The sequence below is a fragment of the Polypterus senegalus genome, chromosome 13, assembly GCF_016835505.1.
Source record: "Polypterus senegalus isolate Bchr_013 chromosome 13, ASM1683550v1, whole genome shotgun sequence".
In the NCBI taxonomy this organism is placed as follows: domain Eukaryota; kingdom Metazoa; phylum Chordata; class Cladistia; order Polypteriformes; family Polypteridae; genus Polypterus; species Polypterus senegalus.
In genome coordinates this window covers 2,456,102-2,474,723 of record NC_053166.1, presented here as the reverse complement: position 1 = coordinate 2,474,723, position 18,622 = coordinate 2,456,102, and the positions used below count along the sequence as shown (strand labels likewise).

The window sequence follows — 18,622 nt, the reverse complement described above, 5'->3', positions numbered from 1 at the left end:
ATTGTCACCCTCACATGCTTGGCATTTTTACTACTCTTGTGTTCTTATTAACTTGTCTATGTGTATGCTTATTGATTCATTTACTCCACCCTTGTATTACATGTGACACTTTCATCCACCATAGTCTGTTCTCCTTTTATATTGACAGGCCCTCTAGTCCCACCATGACAAGACTGGCATCATCACCAATCACAACCCTCCTCTTTATAATTAGCTTGTGTGTTAGCCACGCCCCTTTGATATAACTGACAGGTCCATTACTCCCACCCTTGCACACCTGGCATAATCACCAATCACAGCGCGCGCACACACCCACGACACCAAAAACCCCCCCCACCCAGCCCACCCTCCTTTTGTTGTTACCGAGCGTTCTTCAGGTTCCGCCCCCTCTCCTAACGGACACACTGTGCCCCCACATCCCCCCCCCCATAAAGCGGTGTACCTCGACTACCCCGTCCAACAACAAACCCTCAACCCCCGCATCCGTTCCTCCTTTCTGTCGCGTTTATCTGCGCCTTCGTCGTTCACTGCGGCGGGGCGCGGTGCGATCTTGTGTGGGGCTGCGCTGCGCATCGCACGTGACGTTGACCCCAATTTGGAGGTGTGGCCGGTCGGCTGGCAGGCTTGCTGTTTTGCGCGCGGGGTGGGTGGCTCGGCTCGGGCTCTGAGTCTCGGTTGGCATCGCGTCTTCTGCTTCTGATGCTCGCGGCCCCCGCCCGCCTAGCTGCCCGCATTATGATGCGCGACGGCCGCGTTTGAGTCGCTCGCTTTGTCTTCTGCCGCCTGCGACGCTGCTGGGGGCTCCGGGGGCCCGCCAGTCCTTCAGTTTCCGGAGCGAAGGCTCACCTGCCATGGGTGGCAAGCAGAGCTCAGCGGGCCGCTCCCGTGCAGCCTTCCCGGGCGGCGTCTCCACGGACGACAGCGCTGTGCCATCCGCGGCCCACTTCGGCCACTTCCGGGCAGGCGGCGCGATGGGGATCCGCAGCCGCTCTGTCAGCTCCGTGGCGGCCATGGGGATGGAGTCCTCCGGCGGCGTGCCTTTCGGCTTCTACGCCAGCCGTGCCAGCAGTGATCCGGAAAGAGCCGGGGGAGCCTCGGAGTCGGCGGCGGGAACCGAGGTCGAGCCGCGCGGAGACGGCATGCTGTTTCTCGGCACGGACACTTTGCCTCTGCACATCGGACCGCGCTGGTTCAGGGCGCCGAGCGGTGAGTGTCGCCCCAGCGCGGATGGAGGGTAAGGGAGGGGGGAGAGAGTGTTACCGAAGACCGTGCCCAGGTGAAACGGGCATGGCTGGCGGGAGGTGTCACAGGCCGTGCCCAACATGGTGCCTAATGATTGTGCAAGTTTGGGTCATTATGAGACAGTGCGCTAGTTTGAGCAGACCTTGGAGTCCGAAAGGGGGTCATTAGGCCGTCATGTTAGTGGCAATGATAGGGTAGGCATGCTGGGATTTTCTGTTGGTCTGTTTAGTGGGCACATGCTGGTCACCTTGCTGTGGGTAACCGAGTGTGGAGCGGGAGAAGGAGAGCCGCTTGCAGCGCATTACAGGGCAGGGACAACAGCAGAGGGCCGCTGGGCAGGTGACCGGAGGGCAGTTTGGCATCGGTTGTGGCACGTGGGGTTACCTGAAATGTTTATTTAGAAGGTGCTTTCATTTAAACCGCATTGTAAGTTAGTGCAGGAACACAAATAGGAGTGATGGATACACTTAGTTAAAGCACAGATGTGGAGTCATGAACGATCCCAGCCCTAAGTCGGCAATGGTGTGCACCTCACAAGGCAAGTGGGCAGCAGATTGGCACTGCCTAAGAATGGAAAAGAGTCCAGTGAAACTAAATGAAGACAGTAGGGGGCGCCTGTGAGAAGCCCGATCTACGGCTCCAGGGTCCCTGTTGTCGTGTTTGCTAAGCAACGTGCACATCAAGAACTGGCAAAGGTGGCCCTGGAGTTTGAGGCATTTGTGGGACGGGTCCCGGAGTCCAGCGAGGAGGTCGTGCACGTGGTGGGCCCTTAGAAGGTCTGCTCCGACCATTTTTGTTGTTTGTTTTTACTACTTTGACACTGGCGAGGAGAAGCTGAAAGCAAACGAGGTGAGAAGAATGTGTTCTTGACGACGAGGAACTGTTGACATTAGGGGGACAGTCAGCCTCCGTTCTAATGTCACCATTGATAAAGTCTGACAGTCTAGACAAGTTCAAGACAAACCTGAAACCTTGAGACAGCGAGCACGGCCTGGCGTTGGTCCTCTTGGTCCGTAGTCAAGGAAGGCCGGTTTGGTGAGAGTGACCGTAATCAAGTGTGCATGGACCCTGGCGATATTACCCTTGGCACAGACATCAGAACTGGCGTTCAGCTTGCCACCAAGTCCAGTGGCCAGCTGTCTCCGAACATTACGACTGTACGGGCCATTCCTCCCAACAAGCTGGACAATCCTGTTCACCAAGAGTCTTCAAAATGACCTCAAGTGGAGATCTGAGGGCCCCCGAAGTCCTGCTTTCTACGTCTCTACTTGTGTGAACAAAAACCTCCCAACGTTTTGTGCAGAATTTGGTTCCAGCGTGCCTGTGCTTTTGATGAATTCGTTCTAAAGTTTGAGGTTCAGGGTCTGCGCTGGTATCCAGAGGGTTGCCGGTTCGAATCCCCGTCACTGCCAAAAGAGATCCTACTCTGCTGGGCCCTTGAGCGAGACCCTTAACCTGCAATGGCTCCAGGGGCCCTGCGCTGTACAATGGCTGACCCTGCGCTCCGACCCCAAGATTCCTAAAATGAGAAATAAAGAACAAAAAAAAGTAACAGCTGGGATCCCCTGAAGTAGTTCATGCCATAATATTAAACCCTTTGATCAGGTGAGCCCTTAATCTCGGTTTGCTTAAAGCGAAAGGGTTCAGTCCTACCTGAGAAGGGACCTCCAGGCGGCCCAGTTGCTCCTCTCTAGACTTTGTCTTTTTTGGTGACCAAAACTGCATGAATGCCCGCCAGGTGAGTTAAATAGCAAGTTCTCTAATTTAAGCATGATGGCCTCCTTTGACGTGTTCTGCACACATGAGGGCGCCATATGACCAAACATCCCATTGGCCTTCTAGCCTGATGTACGTCGTGATCCGAGCTCCATCTCATGAGGTGCACTTTCAAGTTTCGGACGTCCCGTTGTGTATTCAAATCTCACATTGGCACTCCCTGCATGTAGTACATTTTTTATTTGCATTAAATCTCATCTGACCCAGTCTGCTTCCCAGGCGCCTCTGGAGCACTTGAGCTGCTTCTGCTTTATCTGCCCTTTCGCTTCGTTTGGCAGCCTCGTCCGACGTCTCCAGTTTGCGCTTCATATTCTTAGCGGGTCATTTTTAAAAGCGCCTGAGCCCTGCTGGACTCCACTTGTAACATCGCCTAATGCTGATGAAGTTTGCCCCTCATCATCACCCCGCATGTCCGCCAGTTCCACTTGTTTTAGTTTGATCTCCAGCCTTTCATGTGGTCCTCATCAAAAGCCTTCTGAAGATCCAGATACCCAATATCATCCACACATCTGTTGTTGCTTCCTTGTGGAATCGCAGCACACGAGTGAAACGCGGCCTTCCTCGTCTGACCCCATGATGGCTAACTGGCCTGTGGCTCCGCATTCTCCTTCATGTGTCTGTGGTGCACGCTAAGCTTATTGGCTTCTAGTTCCTTGGCTCCGCCCCATCCTCCTTTTACACAATAGGAGATCATTTGCTCTCCTCCAGTCTTTAGGTGTGCCGGGGTTTCAGTCTGTGCTCGCCAACGTCCTTCAACCGTCGGTGAGAAGTGTGACGTGGATCTGCTGATTTGTTGGAGTTCGCTTGTTGTGTGTTGTTGCGCCCCTTTGCTGTTCCTGATGCTCGTCACAGAAGACCAACAAACTCGGTTTCACCCCAACCAGCTGCTTAATGAGGCGCCGACTCGTGTCGTTAGTTAAACTCGTTCTTTACTTCCAATGGCTTGGTCCATGGCAGACATTTCCAAAGTGATTGATGTTCTCTTTTCTGAGAGCTCTGCCAAAATGTTTTGTGCATTCCCGAGACCCTCCTCTCTCTTTCTTTCTTTCTTTTCACATATTGTGTGATGGTCACAGTTTGCTGCTCATGTTGTTTGGCTCATTTTACATCTCGTATTGTTTGAGTGCAAATTAAGGAAAGAGAAACAATTGAGGGGTCCGAGTCTTCAAGAACAAGGCAATTGTGCGGAGAATGTGGAGCCAAGCTGGTGGGCAATGTGACTTGGAGACGGTCCCACATCGGGGTGCTAGGAGATGAACGCCACAGCTACTGATTGATGTGGCGCATTGCAAATGGAGAACACCAAAGTAGGGCACGAAGACCACCTCAAGTGTGCCCACTGTGAGTTACCAGGCTGCAAGGTTAAATTTAATGACATCTTAGGAAAAAAATCCCAACTGGTGGCCCAGACTGCTCCACATTGCCAGTTTACAAGTGTATAAAGATGGCAGACCGCAAAGCTGGCACTGTGTTAGCACATTTATGGTTGGCATGATCTGTTAGTCCGTGCCTCTGATTTTTGTATTCAGTTTATGGTGTTGCCCATCAGCTGGGTCTGAAAGTTGATGGACATGTTAATTTATTTAGCAGTTGTGGCCAGCTGGCACTCTCGGTGCCCGTTAAAGTGACTGAGGCTGCAGCCACACCGACATGGGTGACTTAAGTACACATCCACACTTTGTGATTGGTCTGTCATGTTGTCAACTAAGCTGTAGTCATGGTGACTGTGGCGGGTGCTGAACACACAGCCAACTGAAGGATGTCACGGCACAAATGTGGGCTCAATTACATGGATGCCAGCCCCTCGCCTCGCCCCCAATGGCTGCTGGCATTCGAAGATGAAACGAAACCTTCGGGAGGCTTGTGCCCGTCACTTCATGGGTCCTTAATGTTTTTAGGATTGAAATGGGTTCGCCCAGACTCTGTAGGACTTGTGCATTTTGTTATTGTAGTGTGGTTTGGGGGGCTCCTCTTGTACCCATCTGCCGCGTGTCCTTGGTGGCCGTACCCTGCTTGGACCCTTGTGACCCACAGGACCTTCGCACTTATTTCTTTGGGCCCTTTTCACTAGCCTTCCCAACTTCCTTAAGCTTTGTCTTTTTACTCCGTTTGAGTATGGACGGAGGTGCCGGGTGGTCCGCCTTGAGGCGTCTCGCTTCATTCGCAGGTTCACCTTGCCGACTTTGAGTTCATCACAGCCTGGGCTGCCATTTTGCAGTTTATGATGAGGGTCAGCTCTCAAACGTGAAGATGTAAAGTGAGGGGACGTGTGCGTAGGTGACATTGACGTTCTCCACAGTGACAAAGGGAGCAGTAGCTGGCTTCACATGGTGAGGATTTCCTTGTTGTCAAATTCTGCTGATCTCTTAAGTATTTTGGTCATTTTTGCTGTTGTCTTCATTCTGCCGGTTTGTGTTCCAATGGTGGGGCTGTTGATTGAGAGGAGCTGCACCAGACAGACACTGGAGCACCACTGGTTCACACTGTCCAATGTGCAATGTCACTTACACGGCGGGGGGTCCACATCGAGAATGTGCAATGGAGTTTGGGAGCCCAGGGCCTCAATAGCATCCCCAAGCAACTGAGATGGATGTTGGGTCATATGGCGCCCCTGGTGTTGGAGTACCAGTCAAGGGAGGCTCCATCCGATGTATGGGGTACAATTATGGCATATGCTGGTATCGGGAGAAGGACCAGATGGCACAAGTGGAATAGAGAGACTGGGCACTAGAACTTGCCAAGGGTCCGTGGAAAGGAGGAGGAGGAGGAGACTTGCCCAGGATGATGAGTTTTTACACACGGGTACCATTGGGCACCGGTTTGGGATGTGTGATGGGCAGGCTGAATGAAAGACAAAAGCCAGTGGACCCTGTAGGCCAGGCTGGTAAGCGTCTCGCCTTGGTGACGGGTACCTCCTTCGGTGCTATTTATTTTTTTGACAGATCAATCGGAGCATGCTCAGTTGGTGGCGTGCAGGCAAGCCGTTCTCGCTAAAACACGAATCGTCCGGCTTCGCAAAGCTGTGAAAGTCCATTTCATCGGGTACCAGTTTGTACCCTTCGTTACAGTCGAGGTGTTTCGGGGAGGTGCAGGCCTTACTAGTGTGCCCTGTTAACAAATAAAGAGGCACGAGATGTGCGAGTGCCCACGGTAACCTTGGCAGCTTGTAACGCCTCTTCCGTCGCTCTGTGGTGTTCGTATGTCTTATTACAAACCGACGACACGTCCATGTGCCACACATACAGTGACCTGGCACAGTGAGCTGCACTGCTCAGTGTGGCCTGTCGGGGCCCTTCGCTGGCGTAACAGTGTGCACCCCCGAGGCTTTGGCACAGCTTGTTGTTCACTGCTGCCACATTGGCCTCGCCTTTCACGTCGGGGACGCGCTGTTTAAGACTTGTAGCCTCTTATTTGTTATTTCTAGGCGGCTGTGTTTGCTGAATCCTCGTAACAATGTGGATGTGAGTGGCAGCAGGCTCTGTGCCCCAAGAACCGCGTTACCCGAACTATTGTGTAACATTTCAGTAATTGTTTCTGATCATAAACGAGGAGGGCTCCTCTTGAGTGTAATTGTTAATTACAATTAATTGGCACATCGTCCTCTCATAACAGGTTTAAGTTTTCAGTTTGATCTTTCTCCATCCAGCCAGCTGTTTAAGTTCAAGACACTGTGACAAACACACACACAGACAGACAGACAGAAACACTCCCGTCATCTTCGGTATCCGGGGTCCTTAAAATGTCGAAATATTTGATGAATTTAAAGCTCTTGCTAATCGCCATGATGGGTTATGACAGGGGATCTGTTTTCTGTAGGCGAGTGACGTGACATTAAAAGAGTTTAAGGTGACTGACCACCTCATCGTGTGTTTCAAATAAGACCCACAGGGTGTGACCTTCTGCAGAGCCTTTGATTCTGATTGGCTGGTTGCGGGCCGCCACGTCCATCCATCCATCCATTTTCTAACCCGCTGAATCCGAATACAGGGTCACGGGGGTCTGCTGGAGCCAATCCCAGCCAACACAGGGCACAAGGCAGGAACCAATCCTGGGCAGGGTGCCAACCCACACAAACACACCCACACAACAAGCACACACACACGGGCCAATCCACCTAACCTGCATGTCTTTGGATTGTGGGAGGAAACCCACGCAGACACGGGAGAACATGCAAACTCCACGCAGGGAGGACCCGGGAAGCGAACCCGGGTCTCCTAACTGCGAGGCAGCAGCGCTACCACTGCGCCACCGTGCCGCCGCCGCCACGTCTGCGCCGATATTTGTTTAGGACAGGGGTGGTATGGGGGCTGGCGCTGGTGGAGCGGGTTGTTCCTGAATGCCACTGTAGTTTTATTTCAGTCTGCCATGTCTAAAGGCGTGTATGACGCCTCCTTAAACCTTTTTGGGGTTTATTTCAAATTTGTCAAGGGTCCGCAGTGCTAGGAAGGACCTTGGCTTGGGTGGTGAATGACTGGCTCATGCCTTCATGCCCCCGTTATGCCTTTCTAGGCCCCCCCAGGTGATGCCTTTTCCTGGATTCCCACTCAGGGTGTCATTGGGTGGTCGGTGAATTGAGAAAAGCAGAAGCCGCTGAGAAGGAGAGACCAGGATGCAAGTGGCGTGACATTACTTCATGTCTATGTGGCATTTGATGGCTTTGATTTCCCTTCTTTTTGGTTCCACAGGATTCAAGTGTCCCATCTGCTCCAAGTCGGTGGCATCAAATGAGATGGAAGTCCACTTCCTGATGTGTCTGAGTAAACCTCGTCTTTCGTACAATGGTGAGAATTGCTCGTTTCCCACAGTTTTTTCTTTGACTTGAATTGCTCTTTGCATCCTCCTTCCTTGGGTCTCCATTTTGGTCACTGCATCCTCGCTTGGGCAGGTGAGTTCACACTGTGCTGTGCCACTCCTTTGTATTGTGACCACACAATGCCAGCCTTCCTCTTGAAGGCCTCCACTGCCAGACACAGTCCATCATTTGCTCACATAGTCATTGTCTTGGATGGCTTGTCCTCGGTCCTTGGCCACCGTTGGTTTGCTTTGCTTGCCAACTTTTTTATTGACAGTGCCTCTTGGCTGGGGGTCTGCCACCTCGCACGCACTGGCATGTTGCCCACTTGTCAGGCTAGCGGCACTGATATGACGTGGTGGTCGTTCCTTGGAGTTCGTGTTCACGTTTGCTCTCGCAGTAACTGATTTAATAAATGTCAGCCTTAAGTAGCTGGAGATGCAGGGTGGTGATACCTCGAAGCAGTCCCATTTACGGGGTGGCAGAGTACCCAACAGAAACCCCTCAAAGCCGAGCACAAGCGGGGAGACCGAGCACTTCAGACCGCGCGCGTCGTGTGGGCTCTGAGGCCCCAGTGCACTGCCGAGTCGCTTCAAGTCCTGTGAAAAGCAGCGTGTCTTGTATGGCTTTTATTTGGAAATCTTGAGGTCCACCCAGATGACCTTCCAGTCCCACCCGGGGTGCAGGCACACCACAGAGTGGTGATGTCAGTCAGGACAGTGATCCCTCCAGTGAAGGCCACCCTTTGTGACGTCGGACCCAGGCCAGATGCTCCAGGACATGGATGTTCAGGCCTACAGCGTAATGAAGTTCAAGGCTGCAGACCATCGCAAGGCTCAGTCATAAGTAGCCATCTGGGTTCTTTAGAGACACGTGTAGAACATTCAGATCTGACACAGACAGTGACCTGGTGAGGGCTTCAAACCCACAGCTTCACGACTTCCCAATGCTTGTGTAGAAACGAGGAGCCTCCAGCTGGGCATCACCCTCAGACACTTGGCCCTCGTTGCCTTCATACTTCAGCTTCAAAAACACGAGGGTGAACATCCATAGTGTGAGAGATGGGGTGGCTTGAGCTGGAGGTGCAAGTCCTGCGTCTTCACCTTTGACCTGCTGTCCAATTCGGGCACTGTCATTCGCCGCTCACTGAGTGAGTGGATGATTGTCATTCTTCTGGCCGGCCAATGGTGCCCATAATGATGGTGGGTGACGTTAGGAGCACCGCCACTCGATTTGTTCCTTCTCTCTTGCGCTTGACCGTGTTCTTTAATACATCGGTTTGGTGTGGTGATGGCGTACAGGAGAGCAGAGTAACCGTGGAGTGAAGGCCGAGAGGCAGGTTGAGGTTTATGAAGTGGTCCGGTCAGCTGGTGCCCACACCTTGTGGGACGTGGCAGGGCTGGAGACACGGGCACCCCATGAGTGTGACGGACAGTGAACACAAATACTGGGTGTCTTTCAAGCACAGCAATGCGTGTACTGATTGATATTTCATTCTTGTAAAATATAATTACAATTATTATTGTCATTATTATTTATTATTCCAGTTAGTTCTTAACACAAAACTGTTTATAAAAAACAAACAAACAAACAAACAAATGCCCAACGACCGCCAAACTCCCAGGGGGGTTGCTAAAATGATTTGGGAAACCCAAGATGTCTGCTCTGGACTGCTGTGTGTCAAGATCAAATAACAAAAGCACCGACCATTTCTACAAAGAATACAAGATTACGCTTCTGTGCCCGTCAGTGCGGCTCACAACTGCGCGAGGCCCGCCAGTCGGCTCTGCAGAAGAGTCGGTGATCGGGCTGAACGCGCGTAGCGCTCCGGCTTTTCGATGGCATTGGACGGACGTGTACTTAGTTATTTCGGTGATTGTCATAGAGGGTACCCGTTGTATTAGTTGGTGTTACGCGGTAGGTTACCCTAACACTCCGTTAATTAAACAACAGCAGCATAAGCACGTCTGTTTTGGCGTAGTATTGCGTGGTGTGGCTAAGGCCGGGACGCGATGCCAGCTACACAAGCGGTGTACTGTTCATACTGCGTGTGTGCTTGACGTAAATCTGGAGGAATCCAGCAGGTGGCATCACGGGGAGAACAGGTTCAGCTTCGCTGTGTTGTGAATTGTCTGAAACAGCCATTGAATTCTGAGGACACCTCACCGGAATATCTCTGAAAAGGATGTTACATCCATCAATGTGCCCAGTCCAGCTGGCATTGGGCATGACGCAGAAACAATCCCTGGACGGGGCATCAGCTCATCGCAAGGTGAGTACAAGCAGACACGCACATGCTGGCATCACTTTAGTGTCACCAAATCTCCATATCTTTGGAAGGAAACCAATCCAGGCAGGGAATACCAGCAGTGCTACCGCTCTGCCACCGTGTCACCCCATGTGTGCAATTATTAGCAGTGTTCATTATTTAAACGAAATGAACAATTTATCTGTAAAATGCATACCTTAGTGCATTTCATCATGAAAGTGATATCAAGTATAAATCTCAGGATTCTGAATGTGCAGAGAGTTGGGGTGTCAGACGTGTCCTGTGTTCTGTGTGGCGGTCGCTGCCTGCCACTGCTGTCGGGTCAGGAGGAAGCCCCCGAAAAAAAAAAAAAAAGACGGCACAGAAGACGGTATGTGAGACTTTTGAAACGGATCGTGTCATTACAATCGGGAATATGCGACACCTGAATATCAAAGCACCGCGAATGAGTTTGTATGTCGGCGTTTTGCTTCACCACATCGAGCGAATGGCAAACATCGAAGCGCACACGTCGAGCTCATAGGATCCTCAAAGCGGCTTTCTGTCACGTGCCGATAGTAAGCAGAGACTCTGACGTCACATTCTGACTTCTAGCACACTGCGCCCCCCGACTTTTTGCTGGACTGCAACTCGCACACGCATCGTATTAATGTCTGAGGACGCGTCAAAGGAACGCTGGGCACGCGTGGCAGCCACGATGTTCTGAGCTTGAAGTATAAGCGAGCCCTAAGGAATGGAGCGATTCCATCCTCTGTCATCTGCTCGGACATGGGCAGCACCGTGCTGTTTCAGGTCTGGAATCCCTCTGAAGAAGCTCGACAGCAAGGACGGGGCTGACCTTCACCTCCCACTCGGACCTGCCCATCCAGAGCCTCTTTGTGTGAATTCGGCGTAATGGCAAGGATGACGCCGACGTGCAACCTCACATCTGTGCGCAGTGTTTGTTCTCTGGCAACGTTAGCAAGACACGGAAATGAAACTCCTTCTCTCCACTCGCATAACTGATTTGATTTAAGATGGATCCTCGTGGGATTCTCTGTACGTTAAGGTGATACAGGACGAGTCGCGCCCCTTACCGATTCAATTCGGAGTGCAGCATTTTATGGTCCACGACGGATGATCCCGTATTATAAGGGACGAGTGACCACACTAGCGGTGTGTGAACGGATGAAGATCGTCCTCGAGAAGCAACACAGGAAATCATCCCGCGCTGCTGACCTGCGACTACTCTTCGTAGATTTGGCTTCTTTTGGTGCTGCTTCAATAATAACGTGTGAAATGCGCTCAAGTTATCACACTTAGGGATCGCCTTACATTTAATTGCAGACTCTTTTACCGCATTAATCCCTGGCATTAATCTGCAGCTCTACTAACAAGAGCCTTCCTCACGCTGTGGGCACTGATCCGCATCGTCCGTTTTATGCCCAGGAATATCGTGCGCTCCAGTAGTAACGCCGTGCGCTCCAACCAGTAATCCTCAGAAGCCGGGACACCTGTGCAAATTGCTTGCTTTAATTGCTGCAGAACATCTGAAGGTTGTAGCGTCTGAGCTGCTCCCTGAAGAAGGCCCTTTTGTAATATTGTGAATTTCCTTTTATTTTTGATTGTTTTTGCTAACCTAACATGCAAACCTCTGGCAGTTCACGGCTTCCCTTTTCACCATTTTGGATCATTCTTTTCATTTCCACTGATTACATCTGAACAGAGACTGGAGGAGCTGAGGTGTTGTAAAAGGTTTGACCGGTGGTGGTGTGACCCGTCCGTGTAAGCGTCTTACCCACATTTCTGTTTCGTCTGTAATACATTTGTATAGTGTCACACGCTCGGACCACTTCAGTGTGTGCTGCCCCCTTTATTCCCCCTAGCCGTTTCAACGTCGATATCTCGCGAAGTTGACTGCTCATATTTGTAGCTGAGTTGTGGCGGTCAGCGCCTGTGCTCAGAATGCCATCACATTGGCAGTGAAAGTCAGTCTGTTGGCCGTGGCACACAGAATAAGAGAGTCTGTTTGGGCCGGGTCTTCAGTCAAACGTTCTGCGTCCAGTAAGGCTGCACGTTCAGCTCCGAGCCCCTGGCACAGCCTGGCACACCCTGCCATCATGGATTAACAGAGTGTCAGGTGGGTGGATCAACCAGACATGGTGACATGAGGTGGGCAGGGTGTCCTGGGTAACGGACCGGCTCTCACCAGAGCACATCGAGGCCTGTGCTGAGGGCTTCATGGCTGTCGCTCACAAGGTACTTAAAAACCGGTGTCACCAGTCAGAGTGCCCCTGTCATTTGATGTCCTCACACAGAAGGGCTTGTCACAAACTCTGGGCCTCTGTGTCGGAGGGCAGCAGCTTATCCTGTTAAGGTAAAGGGAGCTTAACTGAGCTCATGGACCTCTGGCACCTACAAGGTGGGCTCGCTGTCTCTCTTCAGCCTGATTTAGACCAGTTGCAATAGAAAGGGTCCAGTGCCCCAGCGTCCATGCCACTCTTCTGTAATTGATTGTAGAGGCCACCAGTTGGCACAATAGCCTGCTGTCCTGTAGGGTAGGAAAGCGCTAGCTGGCACCACTGGAAGGGGACTCCATTCAGTTAAAAGGACTGGCACATGCTGAGGATGGAGGCACAGGAGTAACCACACCCAGTACCCACAGGATTACCCTCATTTGGTCTGCCGTTCATGGCCTTGGAGTGGTGGCCAGTGTGGAGCTGTGCCTGGTCATGTGACATATGGTGACACATGGTGTCTTGGGGGCACTGCACTGTTCTCCTGGACTTTGGTTACATTTTGCAAAGACTTGCTGTGTAGGCTCTCAACTGCCAGTAACACATTGACATGCCTGCCTTTCTTTCCTAGATGACGTCCTGAGCAAGGACACGGGCGAGTGTGTCATCTGCCTGGAGGACCTGCAGCAAGGGGACACAATAGCCAGGCTGCCCTGCCTCTGCATTTACCATAAAAGGTAACGTCTCTGGCTAGTGCCCGCGCGTCCGTTCCTTTCTAGCCCTTTGAGTCGTTCAAAGAAAGTGGGCTGACGCTGCTCTGACGAGGTACTGTAGGAGGGCTGCCCAGCCAGGAAGTGCCAGTCTTATTTAGTTTCACAGTCCATTTCAGCTTTGTGGCCTGACAGATGGTTACTTGGTCTTTAATCTAAAATCTGATGCCCTCTTCCAGCTTCATTACATTGAAACAAGTTATCCTCCACCCACCCACCTGCCCGTGTTCTTATTCAGCTACAGGGTTAAGAATTCCAGAGCCATCCTCTGACGAGGTGCCAACCCACTCACCACCAGGCCAGTCCAGAATTGCAGTCAGACTAATATGCCCACCACTGCCAGAATACCTGGACAAGAAGTGGAACATGGGGAGATCATACTCGGGTCACCCGGCCTGGGCCTGGGCCAAGGTTTGGACATGGCGTCTGTCTTGTGCCACCTCAGTTAAGTGGTGCGGACTTTCATTTGTTTTTGGGAGGCGGCCTTGATGTTTAGAATTTCACTTTTGGCCTGATTTATAACAGTGGAAGACAAGGAACGTGTGACAAAAATGGGTTCAAATCTTGAATGAAATCTCCAGCTTTGCCAGGGGTCTCGGCCATCGGGGCCTGGAATGCCCTCATGGCAGGTTTTTGGGTGTGGCTATTTCCAAGTGCCCTGGCCCTATTGGGGCTGGACAGAGGGCAATAGTTCCGCACCAGTTCTGTTGGATGATGTGTGCCCTCGTGCCAGTCAAATTCAGGACACGTGGCAGGCTATTAAAAAGTACTCCCCTCTCTATAGACCAAAAAAGTGTGCCATCAGCTGGCAGGCTAATATGGAAGGAGGGTGGTTGCCCAGGGAGGTGCCAATGTCCCATCTGATGCTCATCTCGGTCCTTCTTTTTCAGAGCCATTGCTTCCCAGCGCTGCCAAGCAGTGGTTCAAACCTGGGCACTGACCGGCACTGACTGAGAAATTCAGCAGCAGGACAGAAGACGAGAGGATGGACTGGCGTTGTGGGCCCTTTGTCCGGGAGCCCTCCTTGTGGGATGCAGGTGTCGCTTGCCAGCCACATTCATCTTCTTCTGTCTCCTGGGCCTGTCTCGCTGTTTTTGCCTACGGCCGCCTTCTGGTCGCCCTCCAGTCGTTCGTCTCACTAACAGCCCTTTCTTTCCTCCTTTCTTTTCCAGCTCCATTCTCGAGAAGCAGCCCTGGCATGATGCCCCCATCTTTTTAACATTGCCACTTGCTGCGTGTTTTCCGCTCTTTCATTTCAGCTTTCTGTTGTAAGTAGGACGCCTCCTGTGGCGGCCATCCTAACTGGCGTTTGTGTTTGTTTCTCCCTCCTCTCAGCTGTATAGACTCCTGGTTTGAAATTAACAGATCGTGTCCGGAGCATCCGTCGGACTGAAGCCGGGGTGGAATGCCATCACGTGGACTGCAGGTGAGCCCTTCATCAGCCCCTGCTGCCCTTGAGCTTGTAAAAAGGGAGACATTTGCCACAGCCAGCTGGCAGCAGAGGCAACTTTTGGTGCTGATGGGCACCTCTGATTAGTTTGACTGCTGGGTTCCTGAGAGAGGAAGTGACAGGGAAAGACAAAGCAGGTGACAGAGCCAAGTCCATAAGGGGATGTGAGTGAGGAGTGCAGAGGGGAGATTGGCAAGGAAAGACTGAGGGCAGGGGTCTCATTGGCAGAGCGGGAGGTGGGCCTGGCACGTCTTAAACAAGAAGAAGGTCCATGGGAGTTCTAGCCATCTTTGCTGTGTCATTTGCCGATCCTTCAGATCGCCCTCTTGTGGTTCTCTTCAGAGTTGCATCACTGCTGGGAGCTGCCATGGCAGTTTGTTTCACTGGCGATGAGTCAAAGGTGTGCTGGGCAATGGTGGCATTGAAGGATGGGGTTGAGTTCATCTGGCTGTGGGGTGGCTCCTTGCCATGTCGCAAGTATGTTCTGTCTCTCCGTGTGTAAGTCGTATTGATATGGCGGTGAGGCCCGAGTGCACTTGGATTCTTACGGTGGTATGTCTGTCTGACATGCCACATGCTGCCACTACTCGGCACCATGATATGAACCGAGAGGTGTAAAGGCATTAGATAGCTGGGTAGGGAAGGCATCCCATAATAGGCACGAAAGCACCTTTGAATAGGTGGCCGTGAGAGGACCCTCTTCAGATACGCGGCGAGTAGGTAGGAAGGGGGGGCTTCATTGTAGATGGTAAGGGCACCCGAAGTAACTTGACCCAAGGGAAGCTCAAGAAATAAAACCAACAACACTCCTACGGGCACTGCCACCTCTTCGTGGAGCACCGAGGTCGCCTGCCATCGGTGGGAGCCCCTAATAGTGCAGCTCTTCCACCCTCAATGTCCATGCCCTGAATTTCTCTCGAAGTCCTGAGCTCCTCGCCACTCATCGTGTTATCTTTGTGAGCTGGATGAGCGTCACCCAAGTCGTGCCTGGCACTGGGACACTAAAGCTGCTTGCTCTTCCGGGGGGCCTGGTGTGGCTTTCTTTTCTTTGTGATTTTTGTCCCAAAGCCATATACCCAAATCCCGCCCCCCTCCCCCACCTGCCACTGGTCCGGTATTTGTGATTTTGTGCCCCCTCCTCAGTTGTTAACGTTCAGCCCACGTCTCCTGATTTCGGCCAGGTGTTCCATTTCACTTGCCCACGCCCAATGCAGATGGTCTCTGATGTCAGGTGGTAATGGCACAAGGTCATCGGGTACACCCAGTCTGGGTGATTTCAGGGTCTCGGCGCCAGGCTGCACGTCCCAGGTGATCACAGGACCAGTAGCCACGGGCAGAGCGAGTGGACAGCTCCGTGGCACAGTGCAGTCGTCGCCTCATGCCATCTCTTCTTGTCTCCTGTGCAGGGCGCTTTATGGTGTTGGCAGAATCTTGGACGTCTGGACAGGACCGAAACGACAAGCAAAACTGCGTAGACGAGCAAAGCAAACCTCGGCAGCTCCCTCCTGCCAACGCGCGTCATCCTCCTCCTCCTCCCTCTGTGTTGTGCGGAAGAAGAATGCCAGCGTCTCTGTGCCCCAGTGTGCCGCTCCGGGCTGCAAGGGCTTTGTCACCGGGATGGCGACTTGCTTCTCGTTTTCACGCGCCGTGGCACAGCGGTAAGCTCGGGAGGCCGGTCCGAGTGGGACTGTGAGAGCTGCGGATGGACAAGCGCCATTTGTCTGTCGGTGTGTCTCTTCAAGTGTCGTGTGGCTGCGGCTCTCGTCTTCACGTTTTTGTCGATGTTTCTGATTTCCCGAAAGCAGGCGGGCGCCAAGAGGACGCTCGAGGGAGCCAGTGGGGAGGAGTGGGCGCCGAAGGGGAAGACACACGCAAGGCCGAGACGCTGCCATCTGTACAGTCCTTCAGTCTGCCTGTTTAGACCGTAGGTGTGACGTTTAATGACTTTGATGTTTGACCCATTGGCTGACAGATTGTAAAATATATAAATAGATAATCGACAAACCTCTCCATTCTTTTAAAGGGTTGCGGTTTCTTGGTGACGGTGATTTCTTATGTTGCATTGAGATGATGTTCAATTAAAATGTCTATGAAACGCAGACGCCTGCTTCGTGCTGCTTCATTAACTCGTCTTCTGGGTCCCTGTTCTGGTAAGTTGAACCCTGGCAGAGGCCAGTCTGCGTGTGGATTTGTGACGTTGGTGATCCCGTCACACGGACAGGCGCAACAAGATGGCTGCAACTAGTGGGTGGTGAGGTGGGCAGCACTGCTTTCATTGTGGGGGGCAGACGCACCCTCACCACGTTCTCGCCACAGCCCGAGGTGCTTTCTGCTCCGAGCCGCCTGGCATTTGCCCGCATGCGTAAGGAGGACGCCATCGGGCTCTCTGCTGGCACGTGTCGGCTCCAGGGCGTGCCTCTGGCGACATGTGGAAGCAATTCCCTCTCCTGCCCCAATCCCAAAATAGACAAACGGCAGGCAATTACAGAGTCCGAGCGCTTGGCCACATGAAGAGCTCGCCAAGTGCAGCTTGTAATTTACTCGAATCCCACCCGAGCGGCCCGCTGCAGGAAGCGAGGGAGGAGCACTGCTGACACTGCAGATAAGGCCACTCGTCCCACCCCGTCTGCTCCACCCTAACCATGGGCGGCCATGCTGGACTCCCTCTGGGCACTCGCCGGAGATTTCTGCTTCTCTGATTTCCTTAACATTCTTGACCAGTCCTGCTGAGGACCCCCCACCGTGCTGGACATGCGACATTTCTCCGTGGTGTGGGAATGTCTGGCCTGAAGTCCTGTGGCCACCTCTCACGTCCTCGACTGGCTGCCCGCGGTGTCACTGCTACAGGCAAAAGCAACCTGTGGCACTGAAGGTGGAGGACTTCACAAAGCCACAAACCACAAGGCCGCTCCACCCTCGCAGGATTAGAGGACTCGATCCAAAAAAAGACATGAAGGAGCTGCCAGCCGACCAGCCAGCCACCCACGTGAAGGGTGCAGCCTGCTCGGGCTCCACTGCTCCTGGCACAGTCTGAAGGAACACAGGTAAGATCATCAGACCCACGGCCAACTCTCTTCATGGGATGCCCACTGCCCGATTAACTGAGCCTCCGTGTCCTTGAGATGGGTGTGTGGGCACAGGGATGACTGAGAGGTGCCTTTACTGGAGGCACCAGTGCCCACGATGTTTGTGTAAAATGGAGTTCTGGGAGGACATGAGTGACACCCCCGCCACCTGATGAATAGGGCTGGTGGCACTGAGAGAGAGAGAGAGCTCCTCACCAGCTGCTTGCTAGTCCTAGTCCACAACAATGGGCCAAGCAGATGACTGTCCCACCTGCCAAGGGCCATGCCACCTCAGTTTCATTGTTGCAAGGTGAGGTTTTTGAGGTTAAATTGTGAACACAAAAGCTTTAAAAGACAAAGAGGCGATCATTCAGACCACTGCATCCGTGTGCTTGGCAAACGGCTGAGGTGACCATGATCCCACCCTGGCACATTCAGTCGTCTGCCTCATCTACATGATGCCAGGGTTTCCTCCAACTTCCCTTAGCCTCCTCTGGCAGATCGGTCTTCAAGAACTTTGAAGATGGGCATTAGTTACCTCCATTATCTTCTCAGCTACTGCTTTGAGAAGTCCAATAACCAGGCAGTGTTGGCTCAACCTCAACCACGGAGGTCACCTCGCCTGCACTCGGCCTCCAGACTAACGCCACCTACTGAACAGTTTTTACAGTCTGCCCTAACGTTTTATAATTGTGGCCATCCTTGCATCCCTCATCACCTTTAAGATGCCCATCCAACTCGCCCGCCACTGGCTGCTGGCTCAGAATGGGTGCCCATTTTAGGCTGGTTTCAAGCACGGTGTGCTTCAGTGGCGTTTTCTCACCACTGTTTACTGACAGCTGGCCCTACAGTGCTAAAATGCTGTGCCCACTGCTTGCCCTGCCATCCCCGGTGAATCAATGCCACCTTGGCCAGTATGGTGGCACCTCTCGCCTCTCCATCGCGTGCATTTTGGAGCTAATGCAAGGCTCCGGGTCCGGAAACGCTGTGCAGTCGGGACTCCGCGGGACGACGCACACGAAGAACGCCGGATTGCGTTGGC

The 18,622-nt window shown here is 52.6% G+C and overlaps 1 protein-coding gene across 2 annotated transcripts; it reads left to right on the top strand.

Moving 5' to 3' along the window:
• Positions 1 to 464: 464 nt before the first annotated feature.
• On the top strand, positions 465 to 16,614 carry znrf1 (zinc and ring finger 1). 2 transcript variants are annotated; one of them, XM_039773995.1, is made up of 5 exons: positions 470 to 1,206; positions 7,704 to 7,799; positions 12,927 to 13,032; positions 14,401 to 14,491; positions 15,922 to 16,614. In XM_039773995.1, the coding sequence occupies exons 1-4, from the start codon at positions 852 to 854 to the stop codon at positions 14,456 to 14,458; spliced, it is 615 nt and encodes a 204-aa protein (XP_039629929.1). In that variant the 5' UTR covers positions 470 to 851; the 3' UTR covers positions 14,459 to 14,491; positions 15,922 to 16,614. The 2 variants fall into 2 exon arrangements, with proteins under 2 accessions (XP_039629928.1, XP_039629929.1); XM_039773994.1 differs by lacking the exons at positions 14,401 to 14,491; positions 15,922 to 16,614 and adding an exon at positions 13,956 to 14,048 and having other exon boundaries at positions 465 to 1,206.
• The last annotated feature ends 2,008 nt before the right edge of the window (positions 16,615 to 18,622 follow it).

What these genes read in the sequence shown, in the direction of transcription:
- znrf1 (XM_039773994.1), top strand. Translation starts at nt 852, where the DNA reads ATGGGTGGCAAGCAGAGCTCAGCGGGCCGCTCCCGTGCAGCCTTCCCG. An exon ending in CTGGTTCAGGGCGCCGAGCG is followed by an intron (nt 1,207 to 7,703) that starts GTGAGTGTCGCC and finishes TTGGTTCCACAG; the next exon opens with GATTCAAGTGTCCCATCTGC. An exon ending in ACCTCGTCTTTCGTACAATG is followed by an intron (nt 7,800 to 12,926) that starts GTGAGAATTGCT and finishes TTTCTTTCCTAG; the next exon opens with ATGACGTCCTGAGCAAGGAC.